Consider the following 9,921-nt stretch of genomic DNA (forward strand, 5'->3'; position numbering starts at 1 on the left):
GTTTGCACACACTGCAGCTGGGATTTTGGGCCACTCCTCCATACAGACCATCTCCAGATCCTTCAGGTTTTGGGGCTGTTGCTGGGCAATACGGACTTTCAGCTCCCTCCAAAGATTTTCTATTGGTTTCAGGTCTGGAGACTGGCTAGGCCACTCCAGGACCTTGAGATGCTTCTTACGGAGCCGCTTCTTACGGAGCCACTCCTTATTTGCCCTGGCTGTGTGTTTCGGGTCGTTGTCATGCTGGAAGACCCAGCCACGACCCATCTTCAATGCTCTTACTGAGGGAAGGAGGTTGTTGGCCAAGATCTCGCGATACATGGCCCCATCCATCCTCCCCTCAATACGGTGCAGTCGTCCTGTCCCCTTTGCAGAAAAGCATCCCCAAAGAATGATGTTTCCACATCCGTGCTTCACGGTTGGGATGGTGTTCTTGGGGTTGTACTCATCCTTCTTCTTCCTCCAAACACGCCGAGTGGAGTTTAGACCAAAAAGCTCTATTTTTGTCTCATCAGACCACATGACCTTTTCCCATTCCTCCTCTGGATCATCCAGATGGTCATTGGCAAACTTCAGACGGGCCTGGACATGCGCTGGCTTGAACAGGGGAACCTTGCGTGCGCTGCAGGATTTTAACCCATGACGGCGTAGTGTGTTACTAATGGTTTTCTTTGAGACTGTGGTCCCAGCGCTCTTCAGGTCATTGACCAGGTCCTGCCGTGTAGTTCTGGGCTGATCACTCACCTTCCTCATGATCATTGATGCCCCACGAGGTGAGATCTTGCATGGAGCCCCAGACCGAGGGTGATTGACCGTCATCTTGAACTTCTTCCATTTTCTAATAATTGCGCCAACAGTTGTTGCCTTCTCACCAAGCTGCTTGCCTATTGTCCTGTAGCCCATCCCAGCCTTGTGCAGGTCTACAATTCTATCCCTGATGTCCTTACACAGCTCTCTGGTCTTGGCCATTGTGGAGAGGTTGGAGTCTGTTTGATTGAGTGTGTGGACAGGTGTCTTTTATACAGGTAACGAGTTCAAACAGGTGCAGTTAATACAGGTAATGAGTGGAGAACAGGAGGGCTTCTTAAAGAAAAACTAACAGGTCTGTGAGAGCCGGAATTCTTACTGGTTGGTAGGTGATCAAATACTTATGTCATGCAATAAAATGCAAATTAATTACTTAAAAATCATACAATGTGATTTTCTGGATTTTTGTTTTAGATTCCGTCTCTCACAGTTGAACTGTTCCTATGATAAAAATGGCAGACCTCTACATGCTTTGTAAGTAGGAAAACCTTCAAAATCGGCAGTGTATCAAATACTTGTTCTCCCCACTGTATATATATATATAATGTATAAGCAAGATATTGCTCTACCAAAGTTTAAATACCGGTAGTGGTTAAATCAAATCCTTGTAACTGTATCAAGGCCATGATGTACAGAGCAGAACTGAAATATACCAAATGTATCAGATACAGTACGCCTATAATTGACTGACAGGAAAGTCAATATTGGGATTAATGTCTTTCTGTCATGACCTTAGTGACATTTAACAATGATGATGGAGTTGCACAGTAGTTCGCTAAATGCAGTGTATGGTCAAGTATAAAAAGGCAAAGAATAGCATACATTACTTCAAATTTTATTTGTCACGTGTTTAGCAGATGTTATTGCGGGTGTAGCGAAATGCTTGTTCTTCTAGCTCGACAGTGCAGTAATATCTAACAAGTTATTCTAACAATTTCACAACATATACCCAATACACACAAATCTAAGTAAGGAATGGAATTTAAGAATATATACATATATGGACAAGCAATGACAGAGCGGCATTGACTAAGATACAGTAGAATATTATAGAATACAGTATATAAACTCAGCAAAAAAAGAAATGTCCCTTTTTCGGGACCCTGTCTTTCAAAGATAATTCGTAAAAATCCAAATAACTTCACAGATCTTCATTGTAAAGGGTTTAGACACTGTTTCCCATGCTTGTTCAATTAACCATAAACAATGAATGAACATGCACCTGTGGAATGGTCGTTAAGACACTACAGATAGTAGGCAATTAAGGTCAGTTATGAAAACTTAGGACACTAAAGAGGCCTTTCTACTGACTCTGAAAAACAACAAAAGAAAGATGCCCAGTGTCCCTGCTCATCTGCGTGAACGTGCCTTAGGCATGCTGCAAGGAGGCATGAGGACTACAGATGTGGCCAGGGCAATAAAAATATTATTTTTTTGAAAAAAACTAAGACAGCGCTACAGGGAGACAGGACGGACAGCTGATCGTCCTCGCAGTGGCAGACCACGTGTAACAACACCTGCACAGGATCGGTACATCCGAAAATCACAGCTGCGGGACAGGTACAGGATGGCAACAACTGCCCGGGTTACACCAGGAACGCACAATCCCTCCATCAGTGCTCAGACTGTCCGCAATAGGCTGAGAGAGGCTGGACTGAGGTCTTGTAGGCCTGTTGTAAGGCAGGTCCTCACCAGACATCACGGAAACAATGTCGCCTATGGGCACAAACCCACCGTCGCTGGACCAGACAGGACTGGCAAAAAGTGCTCGTCACTGACGAGTCGCGGTTTTGTCTCACCAGGGGTGATGGTCGGATTCGCGTTTATCGTTGAAGGAATGAGTGTTACACCGAGGCCTGTACTCTGGAGCGGGATCGATTTGGAGGTGGAGGGTCCGTCATGGTCTGGGGCGGTGTGTCACAGCATCATCGGACTGAGCTTGTTGTCAAAAAAACCACTTTCAAAAATGACAAACAAAAGGATAATTATGCAGATTACAAAAAATGTGCACAATCTTCATTTCACATCTTTATTACAGTACTGTATATATTAAACTGACAGGTCAGGTTTAATTTTCTACAATTGGGAATAAGGATTTACTGGTCTTCAATTTACATTCATCTGCCATCCCATGGACATTTTTGTAGGTCTTTGTAAAATGATGCATTCCACCATTGAGACTACAACACCGGAATACCTTTTTCAGTTCACGTAACACCTTTTAATTAAAGTTATACATATGGATACACAAAAGTCTACATTCTCATTTGATTACAGTGTACTCCACTTATAATGCACTTAAAAGATAACTATGTGCTTCTGAGTTGGACTGACAAAACATCACAAAAACACTGTTACTAAGGCAAACAGGTGACATTCTCAGAACCAAACATTTTTCAACGAGGGCCATGTTGTGCTTCCAAATAAAATTCAGCTTGTCTCAGCATTGCCAACAGTCTAAAATTAGTAAAAGCCATAAGTTTTGCATACAATACTGAAAGCCTCACAAACAGGCTACTCCTCATAAATCAAATGTTACCGTCTACACTGTACTAAAGGAAGAAATACACTAGGGGAAATAATCACATATCACTGCTTGTGCGCTGTTCTTTCCATCTAGGCCTTTACTTGAACCCTTACGTGAATTTCAGCCACTTGCACCCAGCTCTTTGAGATTCACAGTTCTGGCAGGACTGGATAAGTGAAAGCAGTACGCCTGTCTAGGTAAATCCATTACCATAGTGCTCACACCGATGCTGTCCTTTTGTGTAGGAGCTAGGAGAAAAAACGTGGCACCAAAATATAACTGACCACTTGACCAGTTCCCCTCACAACTAAACACTGCAAGAGTTGGACAAGACAAAAGCACTTCATTCTGATCTACTGTATATTGATTATATACAGTATGACTTTAGAATACTCAGGAAGCCTACCTAATTCCTACACAAGGAGCTCTAACTACAGATGTTCTCACGCGCTTACACAAAGGAGTTGAAAAAAATGATTAAGCTGCCATAAGAGACATTTTAGCTTGTCAGTTTGGAATACACGTTTCATTACGATGGCTGTGTGTAAATGTCTCCAGTCATTTGAACAGCCTAATGAGCACATCATCTTACACAGTAAAAACAGATGTTCTGAAATAAACATAAAACATTAGGAGCTACTGAAAAAATATGTTTCTCTTCTTCAGTCAATCACTAGTTCTCAAATGGTCCTAAGCAGTCAAATATGTCATCAAATCTGTGGTAAAAAAAATTGTAAAACCCTGCAAAATTATTATTTGATTGAATATACTCAATGAAATAATCCAAACATGCTTCCTTGATGCATGGCACAAATTACATTTTTTATCCTGAAATTTGTTAATTGGTTTCTTGACTGTAGGTAGTGCTTTAAGTGTTTTTTAAAGACCCTAAAAGTGAGTTTGTCCCGGGAAGCTAACACTTATTTCCATTAAAACTGCTCATTACGATGCAGCACATGGACCTCAACCATAGGATGGAAAATGAAGCAATACACTGTTATTATAACAAAATCTTGTTCATATTTCCACTTATTCCCTCAACAGTAAGAATGCATGGAATCAAATTGTCACAATCACTTTGGGCCAAAGGATTACCGTTGCGTGGTGGTTTGTGGAAGTATGATCGGCGTACACGCAATTCCTGCATAAGACTCAGGAAAGTGCAAATCCCTCTCCCACTCATCAGTCTCTGTGTTGTACACTTGCACAATGCTTGTGACATTGTTTAGATGCCAATTGTACCCTCCAACGATATATATCTTTTTATCCAACAAGCAGCAGCCTGCCTCAGATTGCCCTGTTCGCATGGGGCTAACAGTGGTCCACTGGTCATTCTCTGGAATATAATACTCAACTGCCAGGACGTCAAAGCAGCGGTCCACGTGGTCCATGCGACCGCCCAGGCAGTAAACACGGTCTTTGGCGCTGATCATAGCATGAAGCACTCTAGGCTCGTTCATGGGCGTTTTGAAGTCCCATTGGTCAGACGTGGGGTCGTAACAGTGCAGGGTTTTCTTATCGTCCACCGAGACACCGTAACCCCCTGAGATGTAGAGCTTGTCGCCACAGGGAGTTCCTGCATGGCCCCAGATTCTGCGTTTCAGTGGTTCCACGTAGGTCCACTCGTTTTTCTTGGGACAGTAGCACTCTACGGAGGACAGACTTCCGGATCGGTTGCGCCCCCCAGTGGCGTAGAGTTGTCCTTGAAGAGCGTTGAGGTGGAACTGAATACGCCCCTCCTGCATTGGCTGGATACGCAGCCATTTGCTCAGGTGCGGGTCGTAGCGTAAGCAAATGTCCACTGCCCCTTCACCGCTGCGGTACTGCAGGTGCTGTCCGCCGACTACGTACACAAAGTTGTCCAGCACCGATACACAGGCGTGGCTGGATCCTCTCTCCATCTCGGTTAGTTCCTTGAACTGACGCGCTGCAATGTCTGGGAGATAGAACACCTTACTGCTCACAGTGCGATCGTTGTCAGTATAGGGTGTCCCACCAAAGGTAATGAGTGAAACCACGTCGGAGCGGATCACAGTCCGCGGGGACTGCATCTCGTGCTGACGGAACGGGAGGATCTGGTAGTTGAAGGCCTCCAGGAGGTATTGCCTGCACAGCACATCCTCCACCATGATGTCCACCGTCTGCACGCTGTCCACCAGCTCCGAGGAGGGCATGAGGGGGAATCGCACGTGGCAGAGCACCTCGTTGGCTCCGGCTCGGCGGGCCTCGTCATGCTGCAGCCAGCGGATGGCAGCGTGGAACAGGTCAATCTCGCTGCAGTTCTTCAGCTTGTTGCTCTGCAGGAAGAAGACCAGGCGCTCCATGGGGATGTGCAGGAAGTCTTCCTCCTCTGCAATCTGCAGAAAGTGGCGGAAGGTGAAGGTGTCCACTGACTCCTTGAGGGAGGTCAGGTTGAAGGTGGTGGCCATCTGGCCGATGTTCAGGCAGGTCTCTACGCTCATGGCCGACTTGAGGAACTCTTCGCAGAGGTCCACGACTGGGACCATCTGTAGAAAGACTGCTGCTCCCAGTACGTCTTGAATGCAGTCCAGGTCAAGTGTGACCTCTGCACTGTAGGCAAAGTCAATTATGTGTTTCAGGCCGCGGGCGGACAAGCCCTTCAGCTCAATGTTGTCCTGGTTTGACTCCCTCATGCCTCCAGTGAACATGGCTCTGCAAGGCAAGTGAAAAATCCATTTAAATAACTGTCATTATGTTAAACTTGTTTTATTGATTTCCCTCCATTCTGAACAACATTTTAATCTCTGGTTAATTAGACACTGAACAACAACTCCCCTCTCTACCTGCCATGCAACATCAGGATGAGAACATCAGATTATTAATTTATATTTATACATATTCACATTATACACCTGTAATGTTATTATATCCCTACCTATCAGTTCCACATACTTCACCAATTCCTCTGTTTTCTCTCTACCATACCTCATCTGACTAAGCTTTTGATGTATCAATTATTTCACACCAAAGACAAATTTACCAACACAGTCTCTCAACACTCTTCCCTTCACCTCTACATCTGTATGATGATTTGATTTGTATATCTGTCTTTACCTGGGTCTCTCTTTCCCGGTCAGTGTATCTCTATAGTCAAAGAATACATCCAGTGTCCAGTTCTCTCAAATCAGTGCAGAGGAAAGGAAAGGACATGAGGAGAAGAAGCCATGTCGGAGACACAGGGTCAGTCTCACCTGAAGTAGTCACTGCAGGAGGCCAGCACTGCCTTGTGAACCTGGAAGCGCTCTTCATTGATGGCCAGCACCACATCCAGGAGCTGACCCTGGGCTCGCAGGACCGACAAACCCTGCAGGAGAGTGGCGCTATGGCTTGGGGCTGAGAACGTGCAACGCAGGGTGCTATTTTTGTTAGCCATACTGCAAGAGAAAAGGCCCATCACTGTCAGTGTATCAGAATAGAGTATTTTAGAATGTTAAAAAGTTAGACTCAGTGAAATTACATTGCCACGAGCAGCACCGCCGTTATTGAGATGAGCGAGATGCAAGACTTTGCTCTCACAGTCACACACAGTATCTGTGTATGTGCACCGGTTCGCTTCACGCTGTTCACAGCATGGTAGCCAGGGCACCAAAACAGAGGAGAAGTTGAGCCTTGCGCTTCAACGCTCTTAGTTGTTGCAGAAAATGACCCACTATGCTGTTTACATTCTGCATCTACGCCATATCACGGAGTCTACCTTTAAGCTTCTAGGATGCTTGTCAGAGTTTACTGATGTTGTTGTAGCATCAGTGACAGTGCTGAGCTCTTGCTCTCCTGCACTTTGTCCATCCGTTTTCCCGGCAGCTGCATCATTACCCTCCTCCCAACTCTCTTTTCTCTTGAATTATTCAGCTGCTTCATGGGAAAAAAATTCCTTATTTTATATTCAGAGCGCACAACCTGTGTTAATGATGATGATGATATTCCTTAAACACTGAAGAACATCTTTAATTGTTCACCACTGTCAGGACACTTTAATCTCACTAGATTTTGAGTGAGGATATGACCTTCTCCATGGATCAAAGACACCACTGAAAAGTTGTTTTAAATGTATTTTTAAGATGTAGCTATAGGCTACATTATCATCATAATGGAGCGGATTAAATTCAATAGGCCTAGCCATAAAAAAATGTCATTTGATGCTGACAAGATAGGGACTAGTATTTAGCCCATTCATAGATGCTAACTACCTTTAGCGTCTATTCATGAAGGTATATTTAGGCCGGGGGTGTTTTGTTAAGCGCCGGATGCTCATTCTGACCGTTAACATGCATCGCTTGCGCTACAGTTTTGGAAACATAAGTAAAGTATCTTTATATCAGTGAGAAATCTTTTTTTTTTTAAACAAAAGGTTAAATTACTACACACCCTTTATAGGGTTAGTGTTCCCACACAGCCATATCTCCATGTTCCAGCGCTTATTTACGGAAGACAGAGGCGACCACCTAATTAGTTATCTAGCGTGCTCGAACTCCTGTCTGTAAACGTAACTCCGTAACTGGGGCGGAAGTGTAGTTCGTCATCTGGAGGCACACAGCCGTATGGATTTCACATGCTACAGTAGGTGTAATCTTTTTTATTTGAAAGATTATTTCTCGCTGATATTAAAGATACCCGTACAAAAAAAGATTGCAGTTTTGATACTAAAGTCGACTGTGGTTACACTGCAAAATTACTGCTTCCAAAAAAACGGTTATTTTGGAAGCAAGTATTTGCAGAATACTGGAGTTATACTGCACTCCCGACAGCAATCTTTGTTCATAAGGGTAAGTTAAATATGTTTCGAAAATCGTCTCGTTTGCGATGATTATTGACGTTTCTAAACGTTAAAACAAAGCGTCGGGATTGTAGTTCACATGGTCCCACTGGTAAAGGGTGCTTGGAGCTGAGAACCCTTGGGACTGTTAATGTCTTGGTTCTCTAAAGCAAGGAACTATGCAACGTGTTGCGCCGCTGCACCTGCTAGAATAAACTTATAACTATGAATGTAACAATGTTACGACAGAATTCCAAACATATTCCTAACATTACTTCTAACTCGATACCTTGTCATTGGCAACATTTACAGCCTGCAATTGTAGACTACAATGGATACAATGTACAGTGAATTAATCAATCTGCAACGATATGACAATTCATGCAAAATATGACCAGTGTCCTCAGAATTTCCTGATGATCCAACCGAAAGTCCTCTCGCCCAATGTTTCATATGTATCTAATTAATTAATTATCCCTAGCTGCCCTTTGGCCTAAATACAGTTTTCCCATATTGATTTCCCCGCTACAGTGCCATCCTCACCTGTTCTGTGAACGATTCGAGGCGAAATCCCCAACATCCGACTCCGCCATCTTCTAGCACTGTGCGGAATGCAAAGGGCATTATTCGTAAATGTAGCAGTGGGTCAACGGCATAACTGCCCCGTTCATGACACAATAAACGCATTAATCAATCCTATCGATAACCAACTATTGAACAACATATGTTGCTTTCCCCCGTGCTGAAAGATGTTGACCTCTGCACCAGATGTAAATGTTCTCTCATGCTCTGTGTTCGACTTCAGTTTGTCGTGCTTGTGCTGAGCCCATGCGCTACTGCTGTTCACCACTAGGAAGCGCTGAGGTCACAAGACAATCACTTTGGGACATTTTTCACATAGGTGGTATATTTTGTAAACTCTAAGTACAAAACTCTAAACTGATAACACTTGTAATATCCGCTATCTTATGTTCAGAACCTTTGATTGTACATTCATTGGGATTTCACACATCTTTCACAGCTGAGTCATTCATGCAAAATCAGTTTTCTGGTAAACACCATGAGAACATTTTGTTTAGTATACATTTTGTTTGTATACATCAGATAATGATAGGCTCACAATTTAGTCATTTTAACTACCATTTAATCCAATAGCAAAAAATACAAGATACACATTTCAAAACTGTTCTTTTTGGAGTGCTGAATAGAAGAAATAGTAGATAGTAAATATAATTTTCGATAAAGTTTTTGACTATAACTTGACATGCACAATTTTGTATAATTTGTATCCAATGGCAGGTTGTGAGCATGTTGAGAAAAACGTCAGTCTTACAGTTTAATTATCCTTATACAGTACATAAGTAGGACAAATCATCAGAAATTGGGGTATTGTAAAGCAGTTGGCAACTGTAAAAACGTAGCATGGTGTTGTATGCGCAAGGCACTTAACCCTAATTGCTCCTGTAAGTCGCTCTGGATAAGAGCGTCTGCTAAATGACTAAAATGTAAAAAAATATGCCATTTCTGCCCCATGCAACATTGTACAAGATCACTTTTTTTTACGTGACTTGTCAACTGATACAGTATCGCCTGTCTCTCTGCTTACAGTGTATTAATGAAATTCAGATAAGTGGAATATATTGTTGTATATGACCCAGGTATTTCAGCAGTGCATTGTACACAACACTACAATTCCAAAATGGCAGCCCAATTCTGACCTTTATTTCACTAATTGGTCTTTTGACCAAACAGATCAGCTCTGAAAAAAATCTTATGTGAAAAGGTCTGATTGGTCAAAAGACCAATTAGTGAA

At 43.1% G+C, this 9,921-nt stretch overlaps 1 protein-coding gene across 1 annotated transcript; it reads right to left on the minus strand.

Annotated features, from left to right (window-relative positions):
- Positions 1-2,923: 2,923 nt before the first annotated feature.
- On the minus strand, positions 2,924-6,007 carry LOC311137767 (kelch-like protein 26). Its single transcript, XM_084172353.1, has one exon. It carries the CDS (start codon positions 6,001-6,003, stop codon positions 4,426-4,428), a length of 1,578 nt encoding a protein of 525 aa, XP_084028479.1. The 5' UTR covers positions 6,004-6,007; the 3' UTR covers positions 2,924-4,425.
- Between the last annotated feature and the right edge of the window lie 3,914 nt (positions 6,008-9,921).

The sequence above is a fragment of the Coregonus lavaretus genome, assembly GCF_964263955.1.
Source record: "Coregonus lavaretus genome assembly, chromosome: 11".
NCBI lineage: Eukaryota > Metazoa > Chordata > Actinopteri > Salmoniformes > Salmonidae > Coregonus > Coregonus lavaretus.

What these genes read in the sequence shown, in the direction of transcription:
- LOC311137767 (XM_084172353.1), bottom strand. Translation starts at nt 6,003, where the DNA reads ATGTTCACTGGAGGCATGAGGGAGTCAAACCAGGACAACATTGAGCTG.